Source organism: Ptychodera flava, chromosome 21 (genome assembly GCF_041260155.1).
Source record: "Ptychodera flava strain L36383 chromosome 21, AS_Pfla_20210202, whole genome shotgun sequence".
NCBI lineage: Eukaryota > Metazoa > Hemichordata > Enteropneusta > Ptychoderidae > Ptychodera > Ptychodera flava.
Genome location: NC_091948.1, coordinates 7,125,108 through 7,142,152, shown reverse-complemented (window position 1 = coordinate 7,142,152; position 17,045 = coordinate 7,125,108). Strand labels below are relative to the sequence as shown.

The 17,045-nt window shown below is 39.5% G+C and overlaps 1 protein-coding gene across 1 annotated transcript; it reads left to right on the top strand.

The window, feature by feature from the left end:
• The first annotated feature begins 3,864 nt into the window (after nt 1-3,864).
• LOC139121257 (alkaline phosphatase-like) lies at nt 3,865-16,970 on the top strand. The gene is made up of 10 exons (XM_070685988.1): nt 3,865-4,094; nt 9,194-9,417; nt 10,160-10,334; nt 11,031-11,185; nt 11,365-11,572; nt 11,812-11,952; nt 12,256-12,447; nt 12,777-12,911; nt 13,529-13,729; nt 16,765-16,970. Exons 1-10 carry the CDS (start codon nt 4,013-4,015, stop codon nt 16,845-16,847), a joined length of 1,596 nt encoding a protein of 531 aa, XP_070542089.1. The 5' UTR covers nt 3,865-4,012; the 3' UTR covers nt 16,848-16,970.
• Nucleotides 16,971-17,045: the final 75 nt, after the last annotated feature.

Sequence of the window (17,045 nt, the reverse complement as noted above, 5' to 3'; positions counted from 1 at the left end):
TATTTGGCATTGTCCATCCTCATTTTAAAATTGTAAGAGTTTAAGACTGACAATCTAATAATTGATTAAAATCATGATCAGCAAAATTAAAATGCCTCTTATTAAAAATGTAAGAGCTTTATTGCCAAACAAACCAATTGATAGTCGTTTTGTTATATATCATTTAAAAAACATAATGTGAAATTTCAGAAAATTTGACCCAGCCGGAGTGGAGTTAAATTCTTTGGAAATTTTGAAATTGAGAGGCAAAAGAAGCCAAGAAATAGGGTGATTTGCATACATTTGCATAAATTAACACTTCTTTATCATGCAACTTTCAACTGCTTTACAAACTACAAGGTAAACCCGACCTTAAAAAGACATTTGCTGTAATTTTTAGCATTTGTTTAATGTTCATCTCTGTGTATCAGCATTTGTTTGTTATTCTATCACTACATAGAACACCCAATGCTGTATTTAGCAACATACCAGTGTGAACATAAATGACCATTGTTATTGTTGATAAATGAATTCTAGTCTGGACTTGATCCGAGATCTCTTTTCAACAAAAACAACCCTGACTGTTCACTGTATGGTTTGTGTTGACATGCTAAATACTGGACATTTCATGACGCTTCAGGGAGGAGAACAAGATACTGCAGTAGATGCATAAAACAAACCACTGTGAATATTACCGAATTTGGCAGCTAAAGGAGTTTAACTAAACATGTTGAGTTTATCTGTCACCCAGGTAGCGTCTATGGTTCTCTTTTGTAGAGATCAGAAATTCTTGGCGAATATTGAATTGATGTTTTTTTTCTTGGCCCCCCCTAAAAGATTGTGGTATTTTTGTCTGCCCCCCCTAAATTTTCTTGGGAAAAATGGGTGGCCCCCAGAAAATCCTCCACCCCCCCTAGAAGTAAATTCTGAACCGTCCCTAAATAGTCACTTTTATGCAAGGTGGTACTTAATTCGATGAAAAAGAGATCACATTTCGTAATTTATATTTCTCTCAACTATTTAAAGTACAATTGGCTATTCAAAATTGAAAGGGACAATAGCTCTGTTTACATTCAATCATAGTTTGATTTGTAATTGTTCAGCACAGCGCGCAAGTGCCAATCTTTAACACGGGGAAACTTATTACAGCCTAAAAGCCACTATATGACAACATAGACTTGTCTAGATGAGATAGCAAGTTTTACAGGGGAAAACGTTCAAAAGTTTATCCCAGGTTACGATCACCTGAGTTGAACCGTGGTCACCTAGACAGCGACTGTAGCCAAGCTTTAAGATTTTCTATACTTTGTACATCTCAGTCAATTCTCTGTCTGCCATAGTAGTGTCGCTTTATACTTTATCAGTTTAAAGTTATGTTTTTCGTGTCTGATTCAAACAGGCAAACGCAACACTGTTTAATGATATTTTTTCTGTTCTTTGACCGGAGACTATTATATTCCACTCAGTGTATTACGTGTACAGAGCGTGAAAACCCCGGGTGCAAACCATGGGGATTCCACGTGCTGACCATTGAAGGTGAGCTCATTTGTGGGGTTCACGCTCTCAGCGAATCACTACATCACTTAAGTACTCTGCAAAGCTCGTAATCAAGTGTCTACTCCATAGATCTCACGTCTGGGTCATGTGGGCTTCAGCTTATGGTTGTATAAAATAAGGGTGAAAAATGCAATCGCTTCTAAGAAAGGAATGAATTGGAGTGCTGTCTGAACGTTATGCAAGGCTCATCAGTAAAAGAAGAGATTTAAAAGCAGACTTTTAACCTGGTTTGCGAGTCACTGAACGCGGTGTCATCGATGATCTTTCAGGAATATCTGTCCCCGTTCTCTACTCAGAGAGAGAGAGAGAGAGAGAGAGAGAGAGAGAGAGAGAGAGAGAGAGAGAGAGAGAGAGCGAGCAGTTTTTTTGTATTATTTTACATTCGTCTGTCATGTCATCAATGTCCGTAAAGGTTGTTCAGTTGTCCATTTTGCAAGAACTTTTCCAAAAGACTCATTTTCATCGATGTCAAGATCAAGGTTTTTTATCCTGCTGTATTCGGGAGCTCGAGGTTCTCCTGGGCGATGCTGCGTTCATAACTGATACAAGCACAAACTACCATTGTACCCGACTAAAGGTTAACGTTTATCTTCATCTGGTGGACGGACTCTCTGGTTTGAGGGGCTAAGTCACAGTCAGTGCCTCGCAGCGACCTGACATGAACAACGTTCTTGGACTAGGATAAATCGGACTCGTAACCAAGTCTGGACGCCCTGCCAAAGGTCAACACGATCTTTGTCGTAACCGTATGAACCATGGTCGAAAAGTTCAAATTGACCACCAGGTGATTGCCCGTTGTCTTGTTATTTTGCTTCTATCGTATGCTCACACTGTAAGAAAATGCTGCCGCCTTAGGGTGAGCGATTTTACTACCCTGCCGATGATTTTCTCCGTGTTGAAGATATGCACATGCGCACTGTGTGGGGAACGAGTTATCTAATCTCTTAAGGGTCTGGACAAAGAGTACAGGACGGGAGGTTTTTTCAAATGACGATGCTCGAAAACAGTCACCCTTCAAAAGTGTTACGTGAAAAATAGTGACCTCCCCCATATTATGCTCAAAAAACAGCGTCACTCCCCTGCGTGTCACAGTCCATGTAATTAGTAAATAATTTCTCGTTTGACCTTTGAACTTTCGAAAAATGCTTTGAACCTTTACAAATAATCACTTTTATGCAAGGTTTTACTTAATTTGATGAAAAAGAGATCACATTTCTCAGTTCATATTAAAGTACAATCGGCTATTCAAAATTAAAAGGGACAATACTTCTAATGTTTACATTCAATCATACTTTGGCTTGTGATTATTTAGCACAGTGCGCATGTGCCAATCTTCAACACGGGAAAACTTATTGCAGCCTAAAAGTCACCATTTAACAATATAGACATGTAGGTGATATAGGAAGGCACCTTTTATAGGGGAAATGTTTAATAGTTTATCCCAGACTACTGTGAGAAGTGCATTAATATTTTTAGTGAAATTCCACTAATATATCTGTTGTTCACATCTGCATTTCCAAACACCATATTCTAACCATTTATATCCCTTATCAAACATCTATAAACACACAGATATTGCTAGTTTTAAACTGGGAAAAAATCATAGTTTTCCCATAGACAACCATGTATAGTAGGTCAACATTTTAGTGAAATTTAAAAAACAAAATTTCTTGTACACATATGAAGTTGTAACCAAGTTGACCTATTCTAGAGAATTAAAAATATATCAATTATGTAACATTTATAAATGCACTGATATTGATGGTTTTGCTTTGTAAAAATATTATTCATAGTTTTCTCATAGACCGCCATGAATAGAGAATCAACATTTTCGATGAAATCCCAATTTCTCGTCACACATGCACTTTTCCTCCGACTTCAAGCACAGTGCAATAACGTCAATTAACGTACAGATATAGTTTGTTTTGTAGTGGAAAATGTTAATAGTTTGTGCCGTAGAAACTCATGCATTATGATTTTGAAATTTAGGGCGAAGCACCATATCAGCCACATCTTGCATTCTGATGGTTGCGCAAAAAATCGTGACTCTCCCCAAAAGGCGTGCGTGAAATTTTACGGCCCTTCAAAAAACCTTGCGCGAAAAAATGGCGACCCACACCCAAAAATCACGCTCCTACGCCCCCTGTAATTTCTGTGTGGTCCCTTATGGTTGCTGAATATACATTGACCAGTAACACTGACCGCTGAGACAGAGCGAAAACAATGCCAGGCGGTGTAGCTGACCGTTTGCATTTTTATGAATATTTCAGGCAATTCCTTAATACGATGTGACCCAACACTTTCCGCCAAAAGGAGGACCTCATTTCAGTTGTTCAAATTTAAAAATAAGAATATGCTAAAATTGGCGCATACTCATGAATCACGTACTTAAATATTCAAATGACCCTCGTGAGTGAGTCCAAATCAATATTTTACTACCCTGATAAAGAGCAATTTTTGGCAGAACAGCAGCATCATGGTAGCGACAGTGTTCATTCGCGTAGGATTTCTTTTCACACTATGCAGCATCTGTTTCATCGGTCGAGGCGTTCCACAAGGTAAGCAAAGCCTGACAGTTAAGCACGTTCGGGTTCGCCTATCATGTGGCCCACCAGCGCTTTGTCACGTTGACTTCCATAGCTTGTTTGAGTCTGACAGAACCAAAGGTCTGCCGCTTACGGTACACTGTACCAGTATTATATCTGTGTTCGACATTTCAGAGTAGGGAGTGTTTACATACTAGTCTTATCACTGCAGGTTTACATTTTATTGGCCCTGCATGCCACCATACCAAGTCCTTGGGAGAAACAAAGCAAAACCATTGCACATAGACCCCAGACATAGACTTGCTTCGCCTTTACAAATGTAGTCAGTTTGGCCATCTTCTGGTACCTCCATGGTCAAGTAGACCCCGCGTCAAGTTAACTGGACCCCACACCCCGTACAGCTCGACCCTGAAACTTTGCCAAAGCACCATGATGAGGTTTACTTTAGAGGTCATGATCCACTCACTTGCAGTGACATTCTGGGACGTCACGCTTGTAAACATACATCAAAACCGTTACATGAAGTCGACGGATTTAGACACTACACAGTGGAAGACAATCTCCGAAGTGACAAGGTTGCTCGTCATTTTAATTGCCATTAGTAAGGTAAAGCAGGGACATGGTAGCGTTCACTGTAAACTTTGACCCTTTAGAACTCTCGACTTTCATGCGATATTCGTAAGTAAACCATGAAAAAAAACACTAAAACATATGGAATTTTCTAAAATAAGGGTAAAATGCGCTTTGTACTTATTTAGGGGCGATTGTAACATAATTGGGTACCTTTGTATTGAAATCAAATGGTTGTATCGTGAATATTCTTTTTTGGATGGTTCATCTACAGAGCTGCAGAGGTTTCTAAACATTTCGGCACTTAACCATTACGGCCCAAGTTGTTTCGGTTCCTTATTTTCCGGCTGTATTTCCCAATTTCTTGCTGAAATTGCCTTGAGTAACCAAGCGTACCGATAACCGTACCAAATAGGCTACAATACAGTGCACTTTAGATTAGTACCACAACTCTATTTATTGTTGCTTTTTGGTATCACTACACCAATTTAGAGTCACCAGCTCAATGATTAATTGCACTAAACCAGCTGTCTTGCCAGATAGCTGTACGGTTGATTGCACTTGATATACTATGCAACTGTTTTAATAAGACCAACTTAAAGTTGCAACACCATGCATTTTATTGCACTTGACCTCACATTATCGTGTGAGTTAAAATCCAAACACTTCGACATGATTTTGAGCAATTGTTTTATGAACATGAGTAGTGTAGTTTTAGCTGAGAATAAAATCTTCTAACAGCTACGCTGTATATCAAGTGTAGTCGACTGAATCATCAGTTTTATGTCTAGACAGACTCACCCCCTGCTGATTTAATGAATCGGTGACTTTGAAATATGTTTTGGTACCCAACCCGATCATGTACATCACAAGCAACATGTATATCTCAGCTCCACGGTCTTCACACTCTGAGTTGTGGGACCGATATGAAAAACACTGTAAAACCGTGATCGTCACACCAGGCGAACAGTAAATTCTAGTCAAACTATTTTTTCAGAACGCATACGTGTAGCCTACAATGTCATCAGTGATAACGACAGTAGTTCCACGCAGCTGCAGGTTTAAAGGCAAAGCTTACGCATAGACCTTGACTGCCGCGCTTGAAAGGGTTAGCAGAGACATTGTACAAGTTATATAATGTTCCGCAAAACACTATTAGCATATGAACAGTTGAATGAAACCACACATTTAAATATCGGAAACAGCTGTGCCGAAACTTCTTGGGTCCCAGTGCTGAGAAGACTTGGGGCTAGAAAAAAGGGGTCGAAATGACTCGGGCCGTAAAATGTCACAGTGCCGAAACGAGCAGTTATCCCTGCAGACCTAACGGAGCAGTTACTCTTTTGACTTTTGTCTCATGGGATATCAACTATACGCATTGCAATGGTTTGTTTATAAGAAGATATAAAATAACTCACACAATACTAGTATGTTGGAATCACAAATCATAATCACAAATTTAATCAAGCAGAACGCCCCTCGGGGACAGATATTCGAACTCCCAAATTTTTGCAATTCTTTTCTGATCTACCACTTGCAAGGGCTCGTTTTAAAAGTTCCTGGAGTAAAAAATATTTTCACGGTCTTAGTTTTTTCTGAAGGAAAATTTAATTTTTTCGCCATAGAGTTAACACATGGCGAACATTTTGAATTGCATGTCGGGTAATTTGTCGGGTACTGATTTATATTCTTGAGTTGGTAAGAGTATGGCCGAAAGTTTCATTTCTGAAATTTTGAGCGAACGTTTTTAGTATTTACTTCCGACGTGCGGTATACATCTGTCAAGGGTTAAAGGTCAAGTTGACTCAAGTAAAGTCTAAGTAGGGTCCAGTCTGTTTTTGGTCGTGTTGTCCAGAAAAAGGTCAGTATTGTATGAAAACATTTTTGTGGGCAACGCTTTGTGGGACCGTTGGAGGCATATGCTTCCGGAACAGTTCACTTTAGTACACTCTAATGAAACCTAAACGGTATACACAGTTGGGATAGAGATTATCAAACGGGTATGAAAAAGATCGGAGAGTCTATTGCCACGCACGTAGCAAGTAGCCAACTTTGGTATCGCCACGCTAATATTTCTTCGGAACTGTATATTTTCGACGAATGCCGCTTGTCTCAATTCTGTGGAGAAGTCACTATTTATGACATAGTTTCACTTGTGTCACCTTACAATCCATGCCATGGCTTACGTAGCCATGGTACTCAGCAAGGCCTATAGGGATTGGCGGTTGGCCCCAAAGCAAGACGTCACGTGAAAAATATTACACAGCATGCCCCACTGAGGATAAACCATTCCGTTCCATGTATAAACACGTTGTACATTTTGTTTCACCGCACCGCGAGTCATCTCGGGTTGTGTGGCATTTCATGTAAATTTCTAGAGAAAACAAACACAAACGGCAATGGAGTTGACCTTTAAAAATACATCACTCTGGGTACGTAACCTTGTATTTGTTTGGTCTTTAATGTCTAATACGCACACGCTTGTGGTCTGTCGCTGCCCGTCTGACATTTTCTGTCATTAGTCCGCGTTTGAATGAAGTGTTAACCACTCTGCGTGTAATTGTGCCGGAGTAACGTCAGCATTATGTGACCTACAGAACGAAAGTCAGATCAAGATAGATTACAATATCGGGGACATATGACTAAAGTGAGTGACTTTTCAAAGTGAGACTATCCACAGGTGGTCCTGAGAAAAATGAAAATAATGACATCATTTTCGAAGAACAATGTCGAATGCTCTCCAGGCGTAAAGACCTTTCAACGGAGAGATAGCCATTAGTCCTCCAGGACCTGGTGATGTGCTTTGTGTTGATGTACAACAGAGGGTCCATTTTTTGCTTCTTTTGCAGAGCTACTTAAGCCGACACGTCAACTTGTATGATTTTCAATACTCGACAAGTCTGTCCTCCGAGCATGTTATCAGCCAAATTATTGGCAAACTCTACGAAATCGGACACGTATAGCCAAGACAGTCAAATGTGTGTATGGATAAAATCTCATTTTTATCATTCAAAACAATGGCGTATTAATTTTATACCGAAAATTTACTCCCCAGTAACCACTACCTCATTGTTCTAAAGGTTAAGTACGAGTTTTTTGCCCCAACTGATAAAAGATTCACATCTTATCATGTCAACTTTGTAATGGTAAGACTGCTATCTTTTGTTCGATAAGCATTGCGTGAAAATAGTTCCGGGGTGCCATCTCTCAGTACTGTACAACACATATAGAAATACTAAGGGATGGACCATTTGATTTGTAGCGGTAGGGCTGGAAGATTTTAGAAAAAAATGTTGGTGTCCATTTATAGGAAAAACTTGTCTACTCAGCGGACATGGAAAAAATTGCTTAAAGGCTGTACACTCACTTAGTCTGTTAACTTACTTACCAAGAAAAAGCTAATTGTACTTCAGGAAAAGGTAAAAGGGGCGACTTTGTCCTTTTGAATTTCCATTTAAAGGGACAGTCTTAAAACCCTTGGTTCTCGCATTAGTGGTTGTTTATGTGATTTTAGTCCTGTATTCTCCTTTGAAATTTGTGCACAGTTAGTCAATTTGCTCAGAGATTAAAGCTTATAAAAACCTGCACCTTTTCTGTCAACGTTTTGTAAAACAGTAAATTTATTGGAATGTTCGGTATCTGAAAACCAAAGTTCGAACCTCAGGCAATCAGAAGGAATTTTCTGCAGATTTTTTGATATCGGATCTAGCTGTCTTAAAATCAACACAGCTAATTTTGTCACAACATGAACATCTGTAGGAACCAGCAAAGTGAATTTCAAAAGATCTACATAAACTGTTTCTGGGAAGATTTATGACTATCAATAAAAAATAAAGACAAAAAGTTATTGGGAATTTCAGATATGTAGGTAACGTTTTTCATGATTCATACATATCTAATAATCAAGAAGTGTCAGGATCTGTTTTGGGAAGGCCCACGTGATGCACCCACACACTAAACACCAGTCCTGGTCATTTCCAAATTTAGTACCCCTATACCATAATATATGCCATGATGGATTGATGGAAAATAAGGAGTACGGAAGGCAGTGGCTAGCTTGCAGCATTGTAAAGACCAGTTATCCCCTCATGCATTTTATAGACACGCGCTGTACATCAAACAGGGACACGACTTAACTAAATGTATCTCTGAATTCATCTCTGAAGCTAGTGTAACTTTGAAATAAAGTCAGGATGGGTGAAAAAAATTGCCCCCCCCCCCAAATCAAATGACTCGCCTCTAAAATCAACTCGCTGTCTAAATGATTTTCGAAATGTTTCTTTCAGTAATTTTTACCGATCATTCCTTTACCAGTGTTAACAATGAAAGTAAACCCGCATATTTACGCAACTGCACACATTGTCTTGATATCATTCAATATCAAGTAAACAGTTACATTTAAATCACTGATAACTCTGCGCGCTAACAATCATAATTCATTAAGGCTTAGTTGGCATCAGTGTGAATTACTGCTCCGTAAATTATTGAAACAAGCCATGTCTGACAAACATAGAAATGTACATTGTAGTTTGTTTTTCCAGCCGCCGAGGAATGGAACCGATGGGCCAAAGAGGACTTGGAGAGGGCGTTGGAGCTAGAAAAACTAAATACTAACACAGCAAAGAATGTGATAGTGTTTCTTGGAGATGGCATGGGAATTCCTACTATTGTATCGGCAAGGATCTACAAAGGTCAACTGGATGGTGGGACCGGTGAAGAAAACTCACTAACTTTCGAGAAAATGCCACGCGCTTGTCTCATCAAGGTTGGTCGAAAATGTGCCATAGCATGTGATGAGTAAAACATTCCCTCCCACTTTGCTCATAGCAAGCTCGTACCTATATATAGAATCTCTCATGCCAACGCATTATGTATCCTTCTCCAGTACGTACAGGCCAGCGAGTTGGCGCAGGCAATCACAGTGCATGGCTATAGAGCCAAAGACGGGCTGTGGGAGAGTCTAGCCCACCCCTTTTTCCCTGCGAGGTCACCAAGAGGTCAAGTCGCTTAGATCGATGAAACATGATATCGCATGATATATAATTTAACAGTCTGCCTTCATGGCAAGAATTTCTCGTGAACTTCCACCAAAATGTTAAACAAGAACCATGTGGAAGTTAGCTGCTCCTGTATGGAGAAACATTGTCAACACTCGTATCTATATGTACTAACACAGCGTAAACATCATCAATCATAAAAAAGGTGTCTTGAGCTGAATGTGAATGTCGACTAAAAAGTCTACCTTCCACTTCAGAAGTAATTAGTTATTATTTGATATTATTCATATACAGTATATGTGTGTGGATAGAAAGATAGATAGATAGATAGATAGATAGATAGATAGATAGAAAATAGATGGATAGATAGAAAAATAGATAGAAATATCTTTTGGAATGCTTTTTTGTAAAATAAAGCTTCGATTCTAGGGTGTATGGATATAGTATTCCATTTAATTCCGTTACCATCCTTTCATTGCCTTTAAAATTTCTGTATGTTCAATTTTACAGACCTACAACACCGACTACCAGGTGCCTGACTCCGCCGGTACGGCAACTGCTGTCTTGAGCGGAATCAAGACCAGGTACGGCGTGATCGGCTTGGACGATTCCGCGGTCAGATCCGACTGCGACTCCGCCAAGAATGCAGAAATCGAATCGGTGCCCACCATAGCTGTCCGTCAAGGTAGACATCACATGAGATTTCTCGAGAAAAAAATTTTGCTGATTAGCACACGTCCAGATGTACAATCCCTGTACTACATTGATTCATTTCCCGATATTTTAGCATACGGACGCTGTAAATTTCCACCCGATTTGGACTATGAGAATAGTGGCATCAGAAACACAGGCACTTGATCTACAACATGTGGAACTTATTCGCACAGTTAAAAATCCATCCAGTGACAAATTCTTCTCACAGCAGAAATCTTCATGCTGCCTTCATATTCTTGTTCTATCGTTATCGCTTATCATATTGAGTTGTTAAATATCGTTTTGATTTATTCCTGGCTTGGGTCTAGAACAATATATGTTAATAATATAAACATGGCATGGGCAATCGACAATTTATATTTTTGTTTCTTTTCAAATTTCAGTTGAAATAAGTCTTGTTACTGCGTTCATTATGCTGTCGGTATCCGGCACAGTCATAATACTATGTAAATAACTTACAGCCAAGGTCATACACTCTCTCTCACTGAGATCAGTCGTGAGGCCAAGCAATGGTTCCGTATTCGATGAACAAGTTCAAGTTCTATATTATCAGTCGTCAGATAAAGCATTGTCAAACGTTGACTTTTGCTGATCGATTGGTCACAAAATATATTTCAGCATCAATATTTACATTATGAGATTGTCGTTTGGTTTGTTCACCTTCTAGGCAAAGCTGTTGGCATAGTAACTACAACTAGGATCACACACGCATCGCCAGCCGCTGTGTACGCCCATGTCCCTGAAAGGGACTGGGAAAGCTCCGCAGATGGAGACTGTGTCGATATAGCAGCTCAGTTCATTGAGAGGGCTGCAGACTTCAAGGTTGGTGTCATTACATAGTCACGTGACATAAGCATGGCCAAACACCACTTTCTACCGATTGCACAAGAACCTTTTAATCATAGTGCAACTAATTTCAGTCTCTCTCTCTCTCTCTCTCTCTCTCTCTCTCTCTCTCTCTCTCTCTCTCTCTCTCTCTCTCTCTCTCTCTCTCTCTCCAGGTGGTATTAGGTGCCGGTAGACGAGAGTTCATGACAAACACCACTGAGGATCCTGAGCACAGTTCCTTGAAAGGGCGCCGCACAGATGGGCGAGACCTCATCAGCGAATGGAGGAACCTCCCTGCATTTGAAGGCTTGAGCGCGGAATACGTGTGGAAAAAAGACGATTTTGACGCCGTAGACATTGACAGCACTGATTATCTCTTAGGTGAGAGCGAAAACACTTGGTCACCGTCAGTTTCCATGGAAATATTATACACTCTCTGTTTATAGCACAACTTAGTGGACTGAGTGAATGATATAAACATAACATGCATCAATATACGACAACCTTTTAGATGTTCAAAAACTAATAGGAATGTAATGATGTTATCTTACTCATCATGGATGAAGCTTTACAAAAACGTAAAAATTGAAAATGCTTTACTTTTCGTCACTACACGCCAGGGCTCTTCGACCATGGTCACATGCAATACGAAGCTGACAGGGCCAATGACGTAGCCGGAGAACCAAGTCTTGCAGAGATGGTAGAAAAAGCCATACAGATGCTGAGTAAAAACGATAAAGGATTCTTTCTCTTCGTTGAAGGTGAGCTGACGCTTGGATTGCACTCGTCATAGATTCCAAGGACAACATAAGTGAGTTCTTAACACAATGACATGGCACCCAATTGTGTAAATCCGACCGTTTGTCTCTCTATCCTCACCCTCTCTCACACACTACACTTCTCTCTCTCTCTCTCTCTCTCTCTCTCTCTCTCTCTCTCTCTCTCTCTCTCTCTCTCTCTCTCTCTCAGTCGTCCCCTTTGAGATTGTTTGTCTCTCGGTCTATTACAGCAATATATCTTAGTAACACGTATAAAACCCATTTTTGTCTTCCGTGGAATAATAGGGGGAAGGATCGACCATGCCCACCATGACACCCTGGCTTACAAAGCCCTCGTGGACACGTTAGCCTTGGATGACGCTGTAAAAAAAGCTTTGGAAATGACAGACACGGAAGATACGTTGGTGATCGTAACAGCTGATCATAGTCACGTGAACACGATCAACGGTTACCCAAAGAGAGGAAATCCCATTCTAGGTATAAAGTCAGATAACCTCGAAAACAATTACACTTAATTTTTACGTTGTAATTATCCAGATGCGCCTTGTAATCTTCTTGATGGTGAACATTAGTGCGGATAATGCATAACGTACCACATAGTCATTGATTTCAACTGGCAAACAAGCACATCTTTATTGGTCATTACGTCTGATACCTTCCCTCTACACTCGGTGATAATTCGTCCAAATGGGCAAAGATATTATGTTATATCAAGATTTCGATGACGTTACAAAAGGTTTAGACTCATGTTTGGTACTTTTGCGTTTTTGACCCCTAAAGTGAATATAGTTCTTTCATCTTGGTAGGAAACACCGGTGATATAGCAGATGACGGCCTGCCTTACACCACCATTATGTACACAAACGGACCCAGTGGAAAGGAGGTTATGGAGTCTTTTACGAACAACGGTACCAGGCCTAATACCACGGACGTTGATACAGGTAAAGCGTCAGTAATCAAAGGAACTGTCGTGAACGCTCTTCCGGATTCCAAAAAAAATTAATCTATATAACGGAAAACAGTTGTCAGAACTACGCCTGTGCGAGTTTCTTGTTTACAAACAATGTATTTCGTGAACGATATCTGGGTGCACCTCATCATCATAGCTGCAACATTAAAATTATACGATGTCGATTATGACAGACATGTTTTAACTTTCATTAATCACCATCGTACCTTGGATACAGTGTTTACATTGGTCGCATTGGTCCCATACTACCTTTGAGTGCAGTTTCGACAACTGTACCCTTTTAATCAGATATCTCTTCGGGGTATACCTATGTTGTCACGATATCACAATCGATGTTAATAAAAGCAGGTAAACGACTTCCTAATGTGAAATTTGTAGCGAGGTTCGATTTTACTACTGAACATTCCTGTGACCAGTGTCTTGAATTCATCTAAACCATGTTTTGCAGAAAGAGAGTGACCTCTGACCCAAAACCTACACCTATCCTTTGAGATCGTGTCTCACGGTAGTTGCTGTGCAAAATAGTAATCTTTATTCATCGCTGTAATTATAAGTTGAATTGACCCTTTTTATGTCTTTATGGCACAGAAGCCCCAGACTACCTACAACAAGCCCTCGTTTACGTTCAATGGGAAACTCATGGTGGTGAAGACATTTCCCTCCACGCCGACGGACCTTACTCTCACTTGTTTCAAAACATCCACGAACAAAACTACATCGCTCACGTCATCAAGTACGCCGCTTGTCTCGGGGAATATACAGACACATGTGATACCCGTGTTTCTGCAGGTGAGTACCTGCTCCATATGTGTGTGTCAGCAGTAACTCTGTTGCGTACTAGTTCTATTCGTTAAAGGTATACAGTCACAGGCCAATTTTGTTGGGTACGTGCTATCGCCCTCCTAATTCTAGGAATTTTTTCGATTCTTTAGAGGAGATATGTTCAAGATCTGATCGGATACCTGGTAATGAAATAATCATTATCGGCGATTTCAATTGTAATGTTTCTTCTTCTTCTTCTTCTTCAAAGGCAAACAGTCTGTTGAACAATCTGCATTCATTTTGTGATGCGATCGACCTCTCTCAACTAATTAAAGATCCCACTAGAGTCACTGATACCAGTAGTTCTATAATTGATCTCATCTTTGTGTCTGATGAGGATAAGATATATCAATCTGGAGTATTGCCAGTGGGAATCAGTGACCACTTGATAACATATTGTACCAGGAAAGTTGGTCGTAGAAAAATAGGTCAGCATAGAACTGTAAAAATTCGGTCAATGAGAAATTATGATATTATTTCATTTCAAAATGCCCTTAGAAATATTAACTGGTTTGATGTTATCAATTGCGATAACGTCGACAGGGCTTGGGAAATATTTAAAACATCATTTATGACAGTAGTTGATAAATTTGCTCCTATAAAGGAGGTTAGAATAAAGCAAAGGTCGGAAGAATGGATTGATTCAGAGGCTATGAATTAGAGGCTATGAAGCTTAGAGACAATACACTTTCTCAATTTCGCAAAACGGGTGGGGAAACTTTGTATGAAGAATTTAAACGGCAAAGAAACCGTGTGTGCGGAATGATAACTAGAGCTAAATCAGACTTTTATAAGTCTAGGATTAAAAAATACATTAACTCCCCTAAACAACTCTGGAAAACTCTACGAAGCTTAGGTACTCCATCAAAAAAGACAGGTACATCGAATTCTGATATTGGTTTGGCCTTTGGGGATGACATCAGTTTTGATAGTTCAAAGGTGGCACAAAAGTTTAATGACTTCTTTACATCAGTTGCATCTTCATTACTTCATAAATTACCTGTAAGCAAAGGCCGATTTGGTCGCAAACATGTTCAAGATTTTTACTCTAAACAAAATGTTTCTCAGAATTCTTTCGGTTTATCTGTAGTCAATGAGACTGTTATAACTGATATTATCGGTAAAATTGGTAAGAACAAAGCAGCTGGTTTAGACGGCCTTCCCGCTAGATTTGTAATCGATGGAGCTCAACAAATCAGTGCTCCACTTACCCACATTATAAACCTGTCTATTCATCATGGAGAAGTGCCATCTGAACTTAAAAGTGCTAGAGTGATACCTCTTTACAAAAAAGGAGATAAGACCTTTGAAGGAAATTATCGTCCAGTCTCAATTTTGAGTGTGGTCTCCAAAGTTTTAGAAAGAGTAGTTTACAATCAATTTGAACAATATCTTCAGAAGTTTGACATTTTGTATGAATTTCAATCTTGTTTTCGGCCTGGGTTTTCTACGGACACCTGTCTGATCCACCTTACTGACTATATTAGGTCAAATATGGATAAAGGGGAGCTAACAGGCATGGTTTTGATAGATCTTCAGAAAGCCTTTGATACGGTTGACCATGCAATACTGTTGGAAAAGCTTGATGCATGTGGCATGAATAAAGAGTCAGTACGGTGGTTCAAGTCGTATCTGTCTGGTAGAACTCAGGCCGTGAACGTGAACGTTACTCTTTCTAATAATAACTCAGTTGATTGTGGAGTACCGCAAGGCTCTATACTGGGGCTTTACTTTTTTCAATATATGTAAACGATATGCAATCAGCAGTGTCATGCAAACTGCTCTTATATGCTGATGATTCAGCTCTTCTTGTGTCTGGCAGAGATGTTGAACATATTCAAACAAAACTTAGCAAGGAATTGGATTATCTCAACGAATGGCTAATTGATGATAAATTGTCTCTTCATGTCGGTAAAACAGAATCTATTTTGTTTTGTTCAAGTCGAAAATTAAAACAGTGTTCGGAATGCAGGTTCTGTGTGGGGATGTCAACATCGCTGCAAAACAGTGTGTGCAATATCTTGGTACTGGCTTGGATCAATCCTTGTCTGGTGAAACTGTAGCATCTAAGGTTATTAAAAAGACATGCTCTCGTCTCAAATTTTTATATCGTAATAAGAAATTTTTAGATTTTTATTCGAGAAAACTGTTGGCTAACTGTTTGATACAATGCCGTTTTGATTATGCAAGCTCTTACTGGTATAGTACCTTGACTCTAAAAAGCAAACAAAACTTCAAAATTCCCAAAATAAAGTCATACGGTTTGTCCTTGGTATGTCAGGGCGTTCCTTGGTATTCAAAATGCCCATGTGAGGGCGCTGTTTTTAAAAAGCGGCCACCCGCTTAAAATCTGTGATAGGTTAGATTTTCTCTTCCATGGTAATTGTGGCAAAATTGGAACAGGTGACAATATACCTTTAACTGTTGCACACATTTGTATATGCAATACCTCCTTCACTATAGCACATTTCTCATTAAGGTAGAACGCACCTCGGGGACAGACATTTGGACTCTCAAACTTTTACAATTCTCTTCTGATATACCACATGTGGGGGTTCATTTTAAAGCTCTTGGTGAAAGAAAACTTTTCACCGGCTTAGTTTTTCGAAATTCGAAAACTGTTATTTTTCTCCATAGAGTTAACACAGGGATGGCGGCCATTTTGAATTTCTAATATCAGTAAATCTTGGGTAATTTGTTTCTCTAGTACCAAAATTTGCACGGTGACCCCCTATTTTTATTCTTGATTTGGAAAGAGAATGATTGAAAGATTCCTTGAGGAAAGTTAGAGCAAAAGTTTAAGTCTTTCACTTTCGAGGTGCATACTACCTTAAACAGTAAAGTAGCGTGCAAAGAAAGTCATTGTACTACGTGTTGATTATTGTAATACACCTAGGTGTAAAGGGCATTCCTTCTTGAGAAGTTCTATCCCTACTGCTAGATGAAGTTTCTATGCGATGATGGCGTTTAATGAAAATTTTCTTCTATTTTTTTTATTCCAGCCACAATGAGTTCAGTTTCTGCTGTCCAAGTTCTCTGTCTTGCCGCCGGAGTGGCCATGCATGTAACCTTCGTGTTCTTCTAGACTATCAAGTTCAACGCCGTCTCTTTTTTCAAAAATGCCATGACGTAGACTAATAAGATATTTGAGTCACGATATGACTTTAGCATTGGTATAAAAAAGCCGAATAAATTATGTTTCAGTGTGCTCATCATCTCATAAAAATTCAGATATTGGGAGCCGATTGTTTTGTGATTCGTAATTCGTCTGAATACGACAGAA